Consider the following 20,230-nt stretch of genomic DNA (forward strand, 5'->3'; position numbering starts at 1 on the left):
AACAGAATGACCTCTCTGAACAGGCTGGCACCAAGGCCAGTGAAAATGGGAGGTTTGTTTCAGGAATGGCAGCTGGCATAAAATCTATGGCAACCATGCTGAGCCATCCACTGCAGCGATTTATTTACCTTGGGAAATAAGGGAGCAGGTAAAAATACAGTGCATCCACAAAGTATTCTCACTGTTTAACTTGTTCCCCGTTTATCATCTTACAGCATTTAATCAAATGGATTCAATTCATTTTTTTATCTCAAAATTCTACACACAGTGGCCCATAAAAACAATTTAAAAATATGTGCTTGAAACTCTTGCAAATTTATTAGACATAAAAAACAAAAATATAACATGATTTCACAACCTTTACTGAGACACTCGAGACTGGGCTCCGGTACATCCTGTGATCATCTGTCAGATGTTTCTAGAACTTGATTGGAGTCCACCTGTGGTAAATTCAGTCAGCATGTCAGAGCACAAACCAAGCCATGAAGTCCAAGGAATTGTCTGTAGACCCCAAAGACTTGATTGTATTGAGGAAGCGATCTGGGAAATTGTACAGAAAAAAACGTCTATTACATTGAAGGTTTGAGTGAACATAATGGCCTCCATCATCCAAGTTTGGAACCACCAGGACTCTTCTTAGAGTTGGCCACCCGGCCAATCTGAGCAGTTGGAGTAGAAGGGCCATAGTCATGGATGTGTCCAAGAACCTGATGGTCACTCTGACTGAGCTTCACTTCACTTCTAGAAGGACAACCATTTTTGAAGCACTCCACCAATCAGGCCTGTATGGTAGAGTGGCCAAGCTCGAGCCATTCCCCAGTAAAAGGTGCATGACAGCCCAAATGGACTTTGCCAAAAGGCACCTGAAAGAGTTTCAGACCATAGGAAACAAAAAAAAGATTGAACTCTTTGGCTTGAATGCCAATACCATCCCTACAGTGAAGCATGGTGGTGGCAGCATCATGCTGTGAGGGTGTTTTTCAGCAGCAGGATCTAGGAAACTAGTCAAGGTCAAAGGAAAGCTGAATCTACAGTCCTTGATGATAACCTGCTCCAGAGCACTGTGGACATCGGACTGCAGCGAAGGGTCATCTTCCAACAGGATAACAATCCTAAGCACAGAGCTGAGACAACAAAGGAGTGGCTTCAGGTCCACTCTGTGTATGCAAGTCAAGACTTGAACCCAAATAAGCATCTCTGTAGAGATCTAAAAACCTTTATAATGTGCATTGGTGTCATAATCTGGGTAAAGGGTGGAACTCAGCAACCTGCACATTTAGAGACTGGAGATTTGTGACATGTGATGGTTAGTACTAACCAGGGTCTTTTCCCATCCCAGGAGTGTTTGTGTCAACTTGCTGTAGTCCTAACTAAACTGTATGTTAAAATCAAAGTAACTTACAATAAAAACAAAATTTTACATTGATCCCACAGCAGCTTCAGTCCTCTGATCTAAACTCAGGGGTATCACATAGAGTACACCCAAAGTTTAAAAGAATGAAACCATGTGGTTATTTCAGGCAGACACATCTGGCACAGAATCCCCGCACATCTGCTTTTCAAACTTTCTTTTCACAAGCAACAGCCAATCAGAAGAATAATGAACAGAGAAACAGGATACAGGGCCAACGCAGAGAGACGGGCAAACTATTTATGTTCAGTCTCACAACAATAGCCAAATTATAATCTAGTGATTCAGTTCATTTCAATTCACTTTTACTTAAATACTTTCCAAATCCCAACAACAGTTGCTTCAAGCAGAGGCCACGCATAAAAACACGGATTTCAAACTGAACATGGTCCTTTAATATATTTATTAGCTTTTTATCAGTCTCTGGTGTGGTTATAGTGATGAATAGAATTTGCACACTGAAGTTCAGGGCAACTGGCACCTGTGTGAGTCTTTCTTTATTGTGTGACAGGTTTGCCTGTCCAGGGTGCAGAGTTGGTATAATGACACAGCATCACAGCATGTTGTGTGTGGGGTGGCATAGTGGAGTATGTGCACACTGATCTAGAGTTTTGGTAGGATAAAGGTATTTATGTAGCTTCTGTATAAAATAGGTCCAAAGATTCAACCCCTAGCGTTACTATACAAACAGCCTAGTTCTGCCTTTCTACTGGAGTGAAGCGACATATACTGTCAATCATACTACAGGTACTCAAATTAGTATTAACAGGAATGAGTCAGTAGTAAAAACTAAAGATACATCATTTTCAGAAGAAAACAAATGTAGAGATCACAAAAGGTGATGCCAAACATGATCATTTCTACTTATAGAGATTCTAAAGAAATAATTCATGCCTATAAATCAGTTTCTTCCTACAAATCAGCTGCTAAGCGCTTTTGTGTTTATCTCCCTCTATTTTGTTCGAGCCCCTGAATCACTGTCTCCCACTGCGAACCAGTAATTATCCAGAGCAAGGAGACTTTTATCTAATGTATAATTGAAGTGGTGTACAAATAAGTAATATTGGTGGCTGAGGAGCAAGCCCACCCAAGGCAAATAATGAGCAGACATTTAGAAGGGAGGGGGAACTGTGTTTTGTTTAGGCAGGGAATTTGTTTTAGGAAACACATTTACTTTTATTAAAATGGCCTTTAAGACGAGTCAGTGGGATCGTTCTATCGTGTGTACCTACTGTTTGAACATTTGATTAGTCTTCAGAGATCATCAGGGGTATGAAGATGACTCAGAGGCACTGGTTGTATTCGGTGCCAAAGGAGCACCTTTGAGTTTTAAATGATCAAATGAACTGAAGCAAGAAAAAAAAGGAATTATTGCAATGTTCTTAAAATGCAATGTCTGGGGAGCTTTTTAACTTTAACAGCACAATTAAAGAAGTTTTTAAAAGGGAGTAAAAACAGCGAGGGAACGGGAAGGTGATCAGTGGCGTGGTCTCATCGTCCCAAAACAGAGAAACAGGTTCGAGAGAGCTGTCGTGAGTTGGTTGGGAGAGATGGGGAAGGGTGAAAGGAGAAAGATGAGAGTGGGAGAGAAGTACCACGTGTGGGGGAGGGATAGGGCAGATGCACCCGTGATGAGGACAGGAGGGTGCCAAGAGGACCCCCCCTCTGTACAGACAGGCGTGCACAGACACACACAGACAAACACACACACACACTGCTGCCCGAGTCACTCATTTGAGAGAGCTGTCAGCAAAATGAAGGAGAGGAGACATAAGTAATGTAATGAGTGCGGTCTCGACACAGGCCCGGCATGTCTCTGCCGCTTCACTGGTCATGACTACATCCCACAGAGAAACAAGAGTGTTTGCTTTTATCTGCTCTCGTTCCCCCCTCCTCCTCCTCCTCTCAGCCGGTTGCCATGACAACTGCGGAGCTCCACCCAGGAAAGAGATGTGTATGCTGGGAGAAAGAGGATTATTGGGGTCAGTGGTCTCTGCGAGTGTGTGTGTGTGTTTGTCTCTCTCTCTCTCTCCCTCTCACGCACATTCACACGCAAGCTTTCTCACAGAGTGCGATTGTGCACTTACACATAACAATACAGTGACTGAGTATTTAACAGGAATGAAGCCAGACAATTAGCGTTTTTGTTGTCTGTTGTTTATTTAAGCCCCCTGGAGCGAAGTTTTATGGGTTAGTCATTATGTTGTTTTTGTGATTAGTATTGTTATTGAAAAATTTATGAGGGCTGTTTTTGTGGAACTTTTTAATGTTCTGTAATAAACTCGAGGTCAGGGTGATTAAGTGTTGCACTTCTATAAAGTAAAGAAAAAAATAAGGAACAGAATGGAAGCTGATGAGAGAGGCTCCCATCATCATTATGTTTGTTACTTTTCTGTATGGGTCAGGTTTTAGCACAGCTAAATCCTACATTTCCCGTAATCCAACAAATGATATTGATGCATTCGATCCGTCATGCATTACCATTCGGAAAGTGTCTGATTAACAATCATCATCTTGGCAGAGAATAAAGGAAAAGGCAGCCAACATCGAAAGAAGAGCTTTGAAAGTTCTTCCTGGAGAAAGCCTACTTAAGCCTACTTAAAGAAATGAGAAGAAAGCTTGACTAGGAGAGTTGAGGCTGTGTTGAAGAATAAGAGGTTTGTCATAGTTGTGCAAACTCTGTTTTTGCCTCATATACTGTATTTCCTGCATCTACTTCTTATTTTCCTGGCAAAAAACAGAAGTGAGTCAAGACTTGTTTACTTGTGAACTGGTTGTGATAAGACCGCCATATAACATGCTTCTAAAGCGTTTACATAGCTGAGTGGTAGTGGTATTTTCTCAGCACCATAACAAAGCTCTAAATCCAGTTTCCTGGTTGCTCTCCAGTGACTGCACAGTGGTTTTAACTGGATTTTTTAATTTTTTCACTAGAATGCATCTCACTCTCATATAGGGTGTCGTTTTTAGTACAGTGGGGTGGGGGATAAAACAGCAGTAATTCATACAAATCTTTTTAATGAAAGCAAAGCTGAGTGCACCTCCTAAACTAACAGCAAGGATTCGGGTCGTAGGAACACTGTCAGACACATTTACAGCTCATTCACGTTTCTGTCTAGCCGATGAATGGTTCAATAAGAAATATTGGCAATTAGAACCCAACAGTAGAATGATAGGGACTGAGTCTCTGAGTAGATCAGGCAATTTTGTGTCTGAGAAAAGGACACGGTCTCAGACTTTGATTTCATTTCTCACGAATGACTGGGCAGATTTTCAGGCCCACTTGGGGGCTGTTTTTCCCCCCAGAGTTTCAGGACTGTGCGACATGTTTACACACCACACGAGTAAATGTCAATCCCTTTCTTCCACAATCGCTTCCTGTGCAAAAACTGAACTGTAATTTGACTTGTGATTGATGGAAATCTGCTCTTGCTTTCATAAACTTTGATTACACGATTTTAAACTGTTTAATTCCCCCTACATTATGAATGTCATGACATATGGAACAGGATTATAATGATGTATAATCCTAAAAATGCCAGGTCCAGCTTATTACAAAGCTAATCAAGAACACAGCACAAGGTTAAATACTTCTGTGGACCGAGTGAAAATGGCACTGCTGTAAATGAACTGCTTTTGTCACTTTATTTATAATTATATGATGTTTTTTCTTCATTTTGGATAAAATCACAACTTAATGTAACTGTATTCCAACATCTTTATGTCTCAAGAGGCCTCGACTGAGGTTTGAAGAGCATTTTTAGTCTAATTCTGCACAATGAATACGTACAGTACTCTCATGCACAAGTGCGCTCATCAGACTTGTAAAAGTCTAAACATGTCCTTCAAGGATGGTGGAGAGTTATCAATGGCAAACTGAGCTGTGAAGGGGAAATCACGCAGGGTGAAAGTTTTCATACCAGCTGATGCCAGTTTGGCTGGTTTGTGTTCCTTCATCCAGCAAGAAGGAACCACTGAGCTCTGCCTGTGGACTGCTTCACTGCTTTTTGGCGTACAAACCATCTTCTTTGCTTCCTGTAGCTTTCATCAATTACCATATGCTGCCATCTTGTGGTTGTCAGCTGATACTACATGCTCAAAGTTGCGCACAAGTGGAAACCCACAAACATTTTCTTACGTCTTGTAAAGCCTTACAGCTGATAGAGGGTGCACTTTGATTAGTTTTGTTTTTAGACTGTATAATGAATCTCAGTATAAGTGTGGTGTTTGCTGTGGTCCTGAGAATAAAGCAAAAAGTGAAGTTTTTCTACAATCAGGCAGGGGCTGCGCAGTGTCACATTGCTCTCATACAAACAGTCTGATTCTGGTGGCACGATGTGATTCATAAAGCGATGGCAGAGAAGAGGATGTGTCTTGACAGGAGTCAGCCCATTACAGCCGATGTGGCGTCGCTCTGCTGTCCTCACCGAAGGTTAAAAGGTCATTCTTCCACCACAGGGCCCAGGAGGGAGCACAGTCAATCCTGTGTGAAGTTGTGACCAGGTCAGCACTTTGCAGAGAAAGCCAAACAGTGGGGAAAAAAGCCCTCACAAAGCACAGGCTGCCTGCAGTGACCGGCCAGCGCTGGAGGTATCAGGGTCATGTTATTTTATCAGCCTCATGCGAGGCAGCTGGGGTTTATTGATACAAACAGCTGCTGGGAGACAGGAGGAGGGAGGTGACGCAACGCAGACAAGAGTTTAAGGCCTAAAGCCAGCTTTTAAGTTTTAGTGTTGGACTGCCTGTATTATTAACCTTTATTTTACCAGGAAAAGTCCCATTGAGATTAAAAACCTCTTTTTCAAGGGAGTCCTGGCCAAGAGGCGACAACATGTTAAAATGACAAAGTTACATACATGTTATAAGTAACAATTACATTTTAAAAAACATTTTTCTCTGGCTCTCTCAATTTGGACTTAAAAGCATTTAATGAAATAAGATCTGCTATCTTCCAGTCTTTTTGCATCATGTTCCATGTAAAAGGGGCAGCATAAGTAAAAGCCTTCTTTCCCAGTTCAGTTCTGGGAAAGAGCTGAACTGCCTGTGATTATAAGATCAGTTTAATTCATCATTAGTCTGTGAAGAGTTTAACAAATACTCAAGGAGATATTTATTGGATGAAGGAGGAACAATCCATCCTAATATCTAAGGTTCATTCAGTTTGTACCATGTTCAGCCTATTTATATCTATCATTCAGGCCCATTTGTAGCTATAATTTGTATAGTTTCTTAAGACATCTGTAACTTGTATTTTTGTACTTCTTATCTCCTCCTTGTGTCTGTATATACACATATATATATCTATTTATATATTACCCATTTAAAATTTCACTAATCCAACCCAGCATCACCGGGGTAAACGCTCCGCTAGCTGTACTAGCTCTCACGAGACCAAGAAAATCATCAAGTGTGCACGGGCGGTTGCCACGGCACACAAATGTAATCATGTTTGCCAAAAAAAAGTTGCAAAAAAATTGATTTGAATGATTGAACTGTTTCAGATTAATTTTTCTGCTGAGTGATCGTTTAAGTTTTGTTTGAAATCATCCATCCAAACAACTAAGATATAAAGTGTAGAGCGGTTTGTAAGAGTTCCCCTTTCTAAATACATTTATATCCCCAGTACTGTAACAGAGTGATGCATCGTAGTTACCTTGTAAACACGCTGAGAAAATAAGGCAGACGCAGACATCAGAGTATTTTTTAGGAATAATTTATTGCCAGTAGGAAAGCGTGAGCTTGTGGCAGTATTCAATAAAAACCTTAACAAGACCATAGCATTGCTCAGACACACACAGACACCTGAAAAAGTCACGTGTCCATGGATAACTCTGCACTATAAATATATTGGGTCCCATTTTCTTGGTGGAAAAATAAAGAGGTTCCAAAGTCAAAATGTACAAACAAACAAATAAAAAATAAACAACACAAGAATATGCAGTCGTTCATTGAAGACCCTTTTTGAAATGAGCAAGAGACAACAAACTTTACGAGTACACTGTGTTCAGAAAAGTCACGCTCTTCTCTTTATCTCTCTTTTTAAACACTTCTTTTTTTTCTTAATGAATGTACGCACAGTAAGGCTGATAATGTCACACCATTTAACTTTTTTTGTTGAAAATAAAAGCATAGAATATCTACAAAACCTAGTAAACTTTGAAATCAAAACTGTACATTTAAATTTACACTGAAAATGAAGACTTGTATAAAAACATCTTGCTTGGTTTTGTTTATAGAAACAAAGACATTTACTTTTTTTTTTCTTGTCGTGATGTTTTTCCTGTTGCACGTTGAGATGTCGATCCTTAGCACAATCCACTTCCTGTGTATGATGGCAGCTACTTAAAGCGAGGGGGGGGGGGGGCTGGGCTGGGCTGAGCAGATGCAAAGCGGCTACAGAGAGTTTCCTATAACTTCTTCAGATCTTCTCAGCTGAACGGCCTTCTCAGCCGGTCTCAACAAACCCCTGTGTTTATGTGTCAGTGTGTGTCTGTGTGTGTGTGGGTCCAGATTCTGTGCGTGTTTAGTGTCTGTGGTGGTCAGGGGCGAACATAAGGTGTAGCTGTGGGTTTAGGCACTTTTGTTTGGATCCAGTGTCAGACTTCAGTGTGCTGCTGGGAGTCCAGCGCCGGGATGGACAGCCGCTCAAAGTGGCCCTCGTCACCGCTCTCGTAGTCGCTTATCATCACCTCGGACTCCTCGCAGCACGCCGACATGTCCGAGCAAGAGGCTGTGGACGTGTACAGAGACATGGACATGTTGTCCAGAGCAGAGGAGTCAAAGTCCCGACTGCAACCTAAAGGGTAGCCTCCTCTGTAACCGCTGTTACCCAAGGTGGAGGCTGGGGTGGCGGAGGCTGAAGTGGTGCCCAGGCCCTCGGTATCGCCGCCGTCACTTGGGAAGGAGTGCTGCGGCAGGTACTGGTTAAGGCTGTAAAGCTCGGGCAGGGCTGGGCGCTGGCGGATGGCGCCTGAGCTGCCCGGACCGGTCATAGGCGGGTCCAAGTCTCTGCCGAGGGGCCGCAGGGTGTCGCAGCGGTCGCTGTACTCTGGCAATGGTGGCGGCGGGAGGTCGTCGTTTACAGGGAAGTCCTCTGGCGGCGGAGGGAAATCGCTCTCAATGTCAAAGCCGCCGGGATAATAGTCGGTGTCGATGGCACTCGGGTCGCTGTACAGAGGGGCGGGTGACTCCACAACCTCATACTGTGGAAACTCCTGGATTCCAGGAAGTTGAACACTTGGCATCCAATCAGATGTGTCCCAGTGATATCCTGTTTGAGGAGGAGAGACCACAGCACACACATTATATCACTGCTCTCTCGCAAAAGCTGCACAGATGCTCTCAGGTTAATGTTAAAAACCCACACCATGCAGGAGGAACACAGGTCAAAGTCACGCACCACAATGAGCTTAAACAAACTGCACAACGCTCTGTGATCAGACACACTCAGCAGACATGATTCACAAGTTAACAGACACAATAAAATACACAACAAAAATAGTCTGTCTCCCTGTGTTTTTGTTTAGTTATCTTTTGTTATAAGATTATAATGTGATTTCTTTTTCTTCCTTTACAACTTTAAACTGTTGCTGGTGAGTCATCCTGATCTCAGGGATGCATGCATACATTTATCTAATCAAAGATCACTGAGGGCAATGAACTAACTCCAAGTGGCCAGGAGGGCATTATCACTGTGTCATGGGTGTATAGCTGAAAGCAGCAAAATACAGAGCTGAACATAAAAATGAAGCCAATGTGGAAGTGCCTAAAAACCTGCATCCCCTCTGAAGGCCGTCTGAAGTGTACGGGAGGATGGTGTTCTGACTCCATTATTTGTTTTCAGTTGAATCTGGATGACATCACCGAGGGTACAGCCATCTTTTCGCCTGTCTATGGGAGCGATTCCCAAAGAGTCAGCCCTGCTTCTGAGCGTTTCTATTAAATCTTGTAATTAAATTAAAAGATATGATTTAAATAATCCTAATTATTACGGCTCACCCACGTGTACATTACAGCCCCAAGTCTCAAGTCCGACTGTGTGATTTTCCTCTTATTTCAAAGCTAAAAAAAAACCTGTTTTAAAACAGATGCCATGGCTTTCAGAAAGCTCACACAACAGTAACACAGACAGACAAACATAAAAAACTGTGAATACTTCCAGTTAGTTACTGAGCAACACTTTTGATCATATAACATATACTCATGTATGTCATGCAAAGGATTTTTTCAGGGGGGTTGAAGGAGTAGAAACATATATATAACCTTACAATGCAAACAATAACACCTTATCAGGCCACAAAGCTCCAGAGCCACGTTAGAGAGGAGGTTAAACTCTCCTCATTAGGGTTCAGGGTTAGTGGTTAAACTGCAGAGGATGGGATCAGGGCAACACCAGGCAAGCAAAGAAGAAAAAAAACACAAGTCACCTCTTGGGTTCTTGAGATCATGAGCCAAAAAAGACTCTTTACATGAGGCGAGAAGGGGGAGAAAAAGAGAAAGAACAAGTCGCATTAAAATCTACGTGGAAAGAACATCGGCCTTGGAACATGAATGAAATGAGGACAGCGAACACTGAAGGGCAAATAATGACTGAGGCAGTGACAGTTCAGTGAGTGCACAACAGCTCTGCCATTTTCTTAGACCGACTTCTCGAGGTGCACAAGAGCTCAGCGCTGAATCGAGGACGCAACACTTGAGCTGCTTGTTTAATTTGATTTGTGCATATCTTTTTAATTAGCTTCTGAATCACAAAAAAAGGAGACGTTCTAGTCGGTGAGGTTTTGTCAGTGGAAGATAATGGCAGCTCTAACAGCCTACACTTCACATCCCAACACAGAGGACAAAAACCAGCGGCAGATGGAAGCTGGAAGAGTACCTTCTCCTTCCACCGTGTCAACAGCAGAGTTGACAAGGTGGATAACTGTCACAATGGAGGCTTGTGAGAGGCAGGGGACAGGGGGGAGAGTGGGTGGAAGAGATCTTAGCATTAGTACAAACGCTCTTTATCATTTATCAAAGACAAATAAAAACACATATGGAATGCACAGGGGTGGGAGAGAGGCCAACACAAGCAACATGTCCCACAAACGTCGTCCTCGTTTGCTTTTTTATGCATTGATGCTGAATGTTTGGGGGAATGAGGGCGGTGTTAATGGTTCGGCACAGCACAATGGTGGGAATAGAGCGATGGTAGCGGTGGTGTTTGTGTGTAGTGGGGGAGAGGATAGGAGGGTCTAGTTTTGTTTGTGCAGGATAACACACAACAACAACAACAAACTGAGATGCTACTGGGTGCCACTGACAGTACAGATGGAAGAATCAGTGAAATTCCCCAGAGATCGAAACCCATTTCCAGCTAAGAGAAAAGCTGAATGTGTGTGCGTGTGGAAAACACTCACACACATTCAGCAGGAAAGCAGAAATTACCTATTTTGCACACGCTCCGTTTCTAATTCAAATTTGGATTTGCTGTCACTTTCGAAGGCGCGGATGAAGGGTTTGATGACTTATGAGCAGCACAGTGCCCGGCGTGATATCTAAGCAATGATGAAAAGTAATTAAGTATGACATGGGAAAGAAATGGGAGAACATAAAATGTGCTTGTATACCCTTTTGATATGTTCCTTGATGTTTGCTTGAAACATCCGTTTGGAGCTATTTTTTGAAAATATGAGGAAACAAAAAAGGAGGGACAAAAGGAAGAAAAAGGCATGCTTGTAAATAAAAAATAAAATAAAACAAAGCGCAGATGTGTGAACAAACAGAATATAACTGCCGTTTAAGTAAGTCATCAAACTCCTTTTGAAGCTAAACACAGGTGAACTTGGGGCCAGAAGAACAGGAAACAAGGTCAAATTTGTATTTATTTTTGTGTGTGTGAATAATCCCCAGAGAATAGCACAACACGAGTTGCAGTGATTACTTCTGTCTGTACCGGTAGTGATCGAGGACTTACAGGCCGGAACCCCTATTTAAAACCTTGTTCTGGATCTGTGGACTGATTTGATCCATATGGGAGCTGAAGCCCCGCAGCAAAAAAGAAAGAGAAAAAACAAAAACAAAAGAAACAGGACAAATGACCCTTAGAGCCACTACTGGGTCATCCATTCTGTACATGCAGAGAGAAAAGTGTTAGCGCTCAAATCAACAAGACAAAGGCAAATGTTGCAAAATCCTGCAGGCCGATCAGAGAAAAGGAACAAAAAGCAACAAACAGAAAACCAAAATAATGCATCTCATAGATTCATGTGCCAGAAACGTTCAAACTGCGCTGTCTTGTTAGTTTTTCTTTTTTTTTCTAAATGCTACAGAGGAGCAAATTAAACATGGCAGCATACCGTTATCATCACAAGACTCAGACTGGAAGGAGCTGAGGGACTGGACCTCAGACATGCTGCCTCTGGTGTTGTAGGGGTGACAGGCACTGTCCTCCACAGGCTTCTTGGTCAGGCACGGATCCAAATCCACAACTTTAGCTGGAACAGAAGGCGAAGTATGATCTTAGTCACACATTTTAAATATAGAACATGCCCCTGGCAGATTTTTGTTGTCGTTTGTTGTTCTTGTTGTGTGTTTGAGTCTGGACCTGCTGGAGGTTTCTTACTGTGAAAAGAGAGTTTTTCCTTCTCGCTCAAGTTTTACACTGAATGTAGTAAGTGCAGTTTTAAAAGAATCAAACTAATGACTTTATAATATTTATACTTTATACTTTATAATAAGTAGTTTGGATTTCCAAAATAACTTTGTGCTCATATACGCTGGCCTTTATGCTTTTTGCCAGAAGGATTTTTATAGTTTTACAGATATTTGATAAAAATTGTTTACTTGGCAGTGCACCAGTGCTGAATGCTCTGCTAGTGTATTTAACACAAGCTGATGAATTCATGAGAATCCAGATATCGGGTTTTTTTCCACAGACGTCCAGTTTCACATGCATCTACAGACAGTCAGCGATGCATTCACAGGAGTGAAAATAGCCAGTGCTGACTGGAACATGTGCGGCAGCTTTATACAAAGTCAAATATCACCATTTAGACGTTAAGTGACCAAGTCTAGTTTACTTTTACTACTCAACAACTCTGGAGACTTAAGGAATCCGAAACTTGCTAAATAACCCATGTTTTAAGCATAATGAGACACTAATCATACTCATTTGAAGCTCAGTGCAACTCCTGGGAAAAAACAGCTGGAATCAAACTTACCATCGTAATCATAATCCCAGTTTGGCTTCTGGATGGAGTCGCTGTCTGAGACAGAGTTGGATGGAGGGGGAGGAGGGAGATTGGGCGCTACGCTGCACACGGCCACGGTTTTGCGGTGCCCGTGCACAGAATCTGGGTTGAAGGTGCTGAATTCGGGATGCTCTGGTATGGTGGAGCCCTCGAATGAATTCCTATCCAAGTTATTTCTTGAGTCGCTTGGAATACTGGGAGTGTAGGAGATAGGCCGCACGGGCACCTGAGGAGGGATGTCTGAGTAGATGTTTTTGTTGAATTTGGCATCAAAGTAAGGTCTCTGGAGGAAGGAGTGAGGCACGTTCGAACCTCCAGGATGTTTGTCGTCATCTTCGCTCTTTGACCTTCTGCGGCAGGCCTTCTTGCGGATGATAATAAAGAGGAGGACCAGTATGAAGATACTAGACACAAAGACAACAATGCCTATCACCTCCTCCAAACCGATGTTCCAGGAGTTGGAGACCAAATTATTGCTGTGAACGTCCTGGAGTTCACACACTGCTCCACTGAAACCCTGCGAGCAGTTGCACTTATATGAGCCGTACGTATTCTGGCACTGTCCTCCGTTGGCACACGGGTTCTTGATGCACTCATCAACATCACTCAGGCACCTGGACAACATGTATGAATTTCAACTGAGGTTTGTTTGTGGGCAAAAAAGACGCTTTTTCTAACAGTTGTTGCAAAACACAAGATCTACCTACTAGGAGAATTCAAATAACTGGTGTTACTGCTTATTTGAGCTCCACACTGACATACCTGTCTCCCTGGAAGCCTGCTTCACACTCACATACGGGACCGTCCAAGCTGTCGATACACTTTCCGCTGTTTTTACAAGGGTTGTCTCTGCAGTACGGCCCCAACTGGCACCTGCATTCACAACAAGATTACTCCAGCATGAAGCCTCAAATTCCAAAGTAGATGTGCACAAATCCTACAGTAACAACTAATATTAAAATTGCATTAGCTGATGTGAAGCAAGCCAGTAACATCATCCCGTATGTTGCGCACAATGTTCATATTATCAAGATTAAACATAAAACAGTGCAGTACCTCGGTCCTGAGTACTGCCCTCTGCACTGGCAGTAGAATTCACCTCCTCGGGTCACACAGGTGCCACCATACAGGCAGGGGTTGGAGGCACAAGGACTTATGGGGATCTCACAGTGTGTGCCCATGAACGAAGTGGGGCATTTGCAGAAGTAGCCTGAAGAGTTTAGAAAAACAGGTCAATGAGCAAAATAACAAACTGACGTTTTTTGTCATCATAAATCTATTTCTTTTTTCTAAAATAGGCTGGTGTGATTTTAAAACATCCTGCAGATGTTTTACCAAAAGCCTTCTAGTAATGGCAAGACTGTAATTATGCCCCTGAACCACTGGCAGGTTTTTATTGTGAAACAGATGCAGAAGTGTTGAATCCACATCAACAGGCGTACATCAGAATGAAGCGTTTACACTAAAACATGATTTTAGTATTTAGTAGATTTTTCCTTATTAAGCAGAGAACATCTGAATTAGGACAGGTAACAGACCTAACAGCTGCTCCAGATTAAAATCACGGTTCGCCTCTTAATTTGAAAATCTGTGCTATTCCTTGGATGCCGGTAAATGGAATTTAATATGTCTGAAAGGCAGCGATACATAATCAGATAAACTTCTCAATGAAAACCAGACTCAAGGAAATGCACAAGGACTGGAAAATAAGTGAGTGCAATGAGCCAAGCAGGACTCCACCTACCTCCATTAGGCAGCGAGGTGCAGCTCCCTCCATTAGTGCAGGGGTTGCTAGAACAGCTCTCGGCAGGTGTGAGCGCGCAGCCTGGAGCCACGTCCACGATGTCCTCCAGCACAGCGTGGGCCCAGCGAGCCCTTGTGTTCAGAGGCAGCTCCTGGCCATTCAGGGTGATGGCCTCCATGCAGCCACGCAGCCCGTTGGTGACAGGCAGGCTGCGTCCGTGGCGAGGGGAGGCGTGCTGGCGTACGTGACCCCCAAAGTAAATGCTGTTGTCAAGATTGAGGGTCCGCAGAGTGCCCGGGGCTGTGCCGGAGGCAGCGTGCACCCGGTCCAGCACGAGTTTAGCATAATTACCGTCCACCTCCAGGGAAACGGAGTGCCACTCGCCATCGCTAACCTGAGCGCTGTGGACCGACACCAGCCCGGGGCCGCTGCCACAGTCAAACTTGTATTGCAGACGGCCGTTCACGATCTGTTTCATGGACAGAAAATATAGCTTTAGAATATGCTACACATCCTGCACATATCACACCAGGTCATTCATCTCAACACTGAGACTCAAAAGCCACTGAGTCACTGTTTTAAATCAGTTTTTCACACAGGACACTTCCACTTTACTGGCTTTCGAAGAGCTTTACAGAAAAACAACAGCTTTATAAAACAATTAAACTTCTGCTCAAGCCTCTGAAAAAAAAACAAAAAAAACAGCTCGCAGCCTGTTAAACTAAATCTGTGTCTAAGCCAGCCCAGTTCTTCCTCTGAAGTCTGGCATGTTGACGGCTATACCAGACAGACTCGAAAAAGGAATGTGTGGAAAACTGCTTTCTGTTTCCCTCCCACTACTAAAATAGCTCTTGTGTGTGTGTTTTTCAACCCACCACCACATTCCCATAGTCCCTCATGTGAAAGAAGGTTTAAAATGGCTTTCTTGAACCCTTCAGCATACTTGGTTGGTACACATGGCTGGCTGGTCTCGAGAGAAGTCGGGTCAGTCATGGGTTTTTTAGACCCTTCTGATATGGAAATGCTGAGCAGTAATACAGAGATGGGCTAAGAAATGCAAAGGCTTATTCAAGATTAGCAAGGTTTTCCATTCAGTTTTAAAAATGACAGAAGGGGGAAAAACACCCATGAGTGAAATATGGGGCTGGAAAATAGGTTTGCACACACCTCAAGGATGCTGTAGTCTGTGCCTTTAGCATACATGACGGTAGCGTGGCTGGAGAAAGTTCGGAGTCGCAAGGATAGCTTCATCAGCTCCTTGTTCTCATTCTCCATCAGATGGTATTTCACATAACCATTTCCACTGAATGTGAGCGAGTGGCCATCTGGCACAGGATGAACAAATGTACAAGTAAGACATAACAGCAGTGTAAATGCAGAAAATGTTAGACAGAATATCCAAATCACAGATAGTCTTACCGGAGCATTTGCTTTTTTTGCCTTCAGGACACACACAACTGTACTCAGTGTCTCTGGGATCTGCCACACACTCCATACCCTCAGGACAGGGGTTGTTCTCACACAGGTTGTTCAACACGGGGCATCTGCCACCTAAATGCCAAAATAGCGCAGGTAAGATTAGGAAATCTACCAAACCATATATGAGCAAATACGTAGGTGCATGAGGTGTAATCAGGAACCTTCGCACTGGCAGGTCGCGGTTCTCTGGTATCGTGGGGTGACGAAGCTGAGGCGGGCCGTGCTGTAAGTGGACATGGCGTTTTTATCCAGGGAGATGACCTCATCACAGAAGTGTAATGGACAGTCCAGGCCCGCGCACAGCTTCTGCGCCACCCGCACGATGCGGATGCCCGTCATCTCCTCAATCACAGCCGCAGAGGAGTTCAGCTTCCGGAAGACAACCTGAGGAAAATTGGAAAAAACAAAACACTCGATAAACTGTTCAAATGAGTGCTCTAATTATTCACTAGTCAATGGAAAATTAATCAGTTCTGATATGTGATTAATAGCTGAAGTCATTTAACCCTTTAAGACCTACCATAGAACCAAGTCCACCAGAGCTTATATTATATTTTTACATGTTGTAGTGCCATTTTTGGGAGCATTTCAAGTTGATATACATCAATACAACCATTATAGCCCAAATTTTAATAATATGTATGCATTAAGTCCATAGTAATTACATAAATTGCAAAAAAGTGCAATAAACTACAAAAAAATTGAAAATGTTTTTGCTTTTTTAACATATATTTCTAGTTAGAGAAATTTAAGAGGCTTATCCCTCAAAACTGTAAATACAAAAAAGTTGCAAAAACTAGTTTCCCACCACAGGAAATTTATTTTCAGTGTCTTCATAGTTTTATTTTTTTAAATACACCAATTTTTATACACTGCAGGAAAAACGAAAATAAATCTTATAGTGCAAATTTCCAAAAAAAACAGCATATGCATCAAAATAAACTATTTCCAGCAGTGCAATATGAGTCCTAAGCATCTCAGAAACGACACATAAAGTCATAAAGTCAAACATAACCTTTAAAAACACCAGTATATGCTTGTATAGGCCCTGAAGGTAAAAAACTACATTTTCGCAAAAATGACGTCACTTCCGGTTTCGGGCAGGTCATGGCGGACATGTGATGGTTCGCGCTGACGTCTATTCCAACGTAGGAAGTGTTAAGATCAGCTGATCGGATCGGCAAAGCGTGTTTCTGGAATATTATGTTTTTGTTGCTGCAAGCGCTTTTTATGCAGTTTTTGCAAAGCTATATGTGGAAGGAAACCGTGACCGAGAACAAGCTGACGGTTTCATATGCAAAAAAAATGATTGCGCTAGCTTACGTGGTTGCAGAGCTACCGGGATTTAAACATAGTTACGCAAAACGGAGCTTGCCCGCTCTGACCGGTTTTAAAGGGTTAAAGGCCGGGGCTGAACTTGTGACTATCACCTGCCTAACTGGCAACATTAATTAGCAAAAAAATTGGATACATGTTAGTCATTTTTAAAACAAGTCACAGTTAGTTCAAACTTCTCAAGGAGCTGTTTGAAAGAAAGGCGTGTTTGATCATTAATTCTCACTGTAAAAGAAGAACCCAAAAGCTTCGAGTACAACGGACTTGACCTGACGAAATACTGAATTTCTGGATTCTTGAGTCAGTCTTTCAAAAGTAGCACAACATTCTTGAAAGCTCAATCAGCCCTTTTGATCCCAGTAACTTACACAGTGTTTAAACTTGAGCATATTGCATTCATCAAGATCTAATGTGTCGATCTAGAAGTCCCTTTTTTTAATATCATTTGGATTCGGTTTCAAGTAGTAGCGCCTTTTTAGAGTAACCATTTTGACACGAAACAGTATGTAAACACAGGTGTTACCTGTCACTTGTACCTCATTAATGGTATCACCTGTGTTTACCTCCCATTCTGTGTCAACATGGCCGCAATGGAAAAAAAATCTATCGAGCCGAGGGCATATATGACAGATTAACTGTTATCGGTGCAAATATGTTAGACTACTTCCTAGTCTTACCTCCTGAGATTGATAGGGACTGCCAGCTCTCTCTAGAGTCAACAGAACATCCAGATCTCCTTGCTCAGAAGGCTGCAGGCTGACTAACTGAACCTCGCTCCTCCTAACTCCGGCAATGTTTCTCAACGCTCGCTGGAAGTTGCGCCAGTAGTCCCCAATAAACTCCTCGGGCGCGATATTCGCAAAGCGCACATCGATGGAGTTATCCAAGGCCTGACGAGCTGCTTGTCTGACATGCACGGTGACGTCAGCCGGCGTGGTGAAGCGTCCGTCAGTCACCGTCACGTTAAGAGGGTAGTGCCCCACATCGAGAGGACCCAGGGCGATAATTTTGCCGTCAGAGGGCGACACAGAAAACAAGCCGCTGCTCTCATCCGAGGAGGATGAAGGAGCGAGGCTGTAGGTGAGAGTGTCGTAGATGTCTTGGTCGGTGGCGTGAATCTTGCCCAGGACTCCTCCGGGGTATTCATCGCCGGCGGTCGACACAAAAATGTCGAGAGGAAGAACGGCGGGAGGGTAGACGCTTTCTTCAATTATACGCACGCTGATGAAGGTGGTGGACAAGAGCTGTGGCTTGCCACTGTCTGACACCTGAGTATGAGAAAGAAAAAAACAGAGAGAGCATCCGAGTTTAATCTTTATTCCAACAGCAGAGGGCAATCAAGCTCTTGTGCTGCTCACATCCCTAATCTCACTGCATCTCCATACTGTAGGTGTAACCCATTTTAAAGCCATCAACATCATACATTTTAGCATTCACACTTTCACAGAGATGGTCATCAGCTCTGTGAGAGAAAAACAACGATGACTCACATCTGAGTGTGCATCTTGTGTGTAACAAGACATCACACATTTCATGTCCTTTCTGCCCACACATTTCTTCTCTGTTCCTTCCTCTGACGTGACACGTGATCGAGCTAAATCAAAAAAAATCTATTCTCCTGTGAGATGCACTCTGATGCTGCTGCCTTATGCACCTTACACCACCCTATAAAAGCTGAATTTAGAATACATTTAAAAGCTTTAAAGGAAGGAGATGCAGGGTGGAACACTGAGTAGTTGGCAAAATGTGGGAGCGTGACAGTAAAGGTACAGAGAGGAAAAAGAGAGAAGACAGATAGATCAGATTGTTGTGGCTCGATGGTTAAATCGATACAACCTCTCAACTCCGGTTTCTCCTTGGACTCCTCGACTCACCTGTGCTTGCAGTAGGTAGTTTTCTTTATGTTTTCTATTCAGCACCCCCATGGCCACTAGAGCTCCCTGCTGATTGATGTGGAAAACGTCGCCGTCGTTCCCAGCGACGATGGCAAACGTGAAAGGTGGCCCGTTGTGAGAAGCGTCCCGATCGGTTACAGTGAGCTGAAGAACACTCGTGCCTGTTGGACGGTTCTCCTGTGGGAAGCAGCAGAGGTGTGTTTAACACTGTGCTGAGAAGACGTGGTTATGGCGAAGCTGTGATGTTTAACTTCAAACGTGTTAGATATTTGCTCAGAAAACGCAACTGTGCTGCAACACTGAAGCTGACTCGGCGTCCATAAATCCTTCTGACCGCCTTCACAAAGTCAAAACTTGTATCTGAAAAATGCTTTTGGTTTACAGCCAAACAGTTCCCACCAACCTCAGCTCCAAAGCCACCAGCTAACTTTCGCAGCTGTGGCGATAAACATTTTAAACATTACACTATACATGCTAGCGTTTAGCTCCAAGTACTGCTGGGCTTAACTAAAGATTTGAGGCTGTAGACGCTTAGCTCTATTTTTATTTATCTGGCAATCGTCCCGGTCTAAGAGCCTGTCCACAAACTTGCGGGTAGGCTTCTCATGAGTAACAATAAAAAGGAAGATGACAGTTTTATAGGCAGAATTCTTGTTTTCTGTCCTTGAATGAGCTTCAAATCTGTCTTTCTGTTGACTCTTTCAAGCCCTGAGTGAAAACTAGACTTTTTCTTCTTGAGGGAAAAAAATGGGCAAAAAACTACGGATCTTTTTATTGTTCGTACAGTATCTGCACACTAGGTTTTTTTTTCTTGTTCTGTTTTTGTGGGATTTTGTACCATACTTTGATCAAGGCTCCGGTATAAGTAAAATAAAGATCCTATCCTGAAGTGCTTGATCTGTTTGGAATATATATTTTGCCTCTTCATGATATCTCCCAAATTTATCTTTTTTAGGCTTCTAAATAGAGAGAAAAACTAGAAATGAGTCTTCTTTTCCCCTGTCTTTTGAATCTTCTCCTTTTTAATCTCAAAAACTGAATTACAGGCACCTCCCTCAGTTCAGTCAGTCGTGCTTTATTAGCTTAGTATCTTCCATATTCCCACTGTCCATCACTCCTCCCTTTCTTCCATCCC

At 43.0% G+C, this 20,230-nt stretch overlaps 1 protein-coding gene across 10 annotated transcripts in view; it reads right to left on the minus strand.

The window, feature by feature from the left end:
• Nucleotides 1-7,108: 7,108 nt before the first annotated feature.
• The window catches only part of fat1a (FAT atypical cadherin 1a), a 79,814-nt gene continuing 66,692 nt past the window's right edge, over nt 7,109-20,230 (minus strand). For 3 of the 10 annotated variants that reach the window (XM_086295291.1, XM_086295290.1, XM_086295293.1), the window contains 12 exons: nt 19,075-19,272; nt 17,878-18,468; nt 16,027-16,249; nt 15,806-15,937; nt 15,554-15,711; nt 14,387-14,855; nt 13,699-13,852; nt 13,405-13,515; nt 12,613-13,256; nt 11,749-11,886; nt 9,838-9,873; nt 7,109-8,681 (listed from right to left, as the gene is read on the minus strand). In XM_086295291.1, the coding sequence (XP_086151417.1) occupies nt 8,008-8,681; nt 9,838-9,873; nt 11,749-11,886; nt 12,613-13,256; nt 13,405-13,515; nt 13,699-13,852; nt 14,387-14,855; nt 15,554-15,711; nt 15,806-15,937; nt 16,027-16,249; nt 17,878-18,468; nt 19,075-19,272 (3,528 nt within the window). In that variant the 3' untranslated portion in view covers nt 7,109-8,007. Of the gene's footprint in view, nt 8,682-9,837; nt 11,887-12,612; nt 13,257-13,404; nt 13,516-13,698; nt 13,853-14,386; nt 14,856-15,553; nt 15,712-15,805; nt 15,938-16,026; nt 16,250-17,877; nt 18,469-19,074; nt 19,273-20,230 lie in introns of all 10 variants that reach the window. The other 7 variants (XM_086295294.1, XM_086295292.1, XR_015129861.1 and 4 more) reach the window with 6 other exon arrangements.

This window comes from Aulonocara sp. 'chitande type north' Nkhata Bay, linkage group LG6 (assembly GCF_057382095.1).
Source record: "Aulonocara sp. 'chitande type north' Nkhata Bay isolate Kocher_YH1m ecotype deep benthic linkage group LG6, A_spYH_male_GT1.1, whole genome shotgun sequence".
NCBI classification, from domain to species: Eukaryota; Metazoa; Chordata; class Actinopteri; order Cichliformes; family Cichlidae; genus Aulonocara; species Aulonocara sp. 'chitande type north' Nkhata Bay.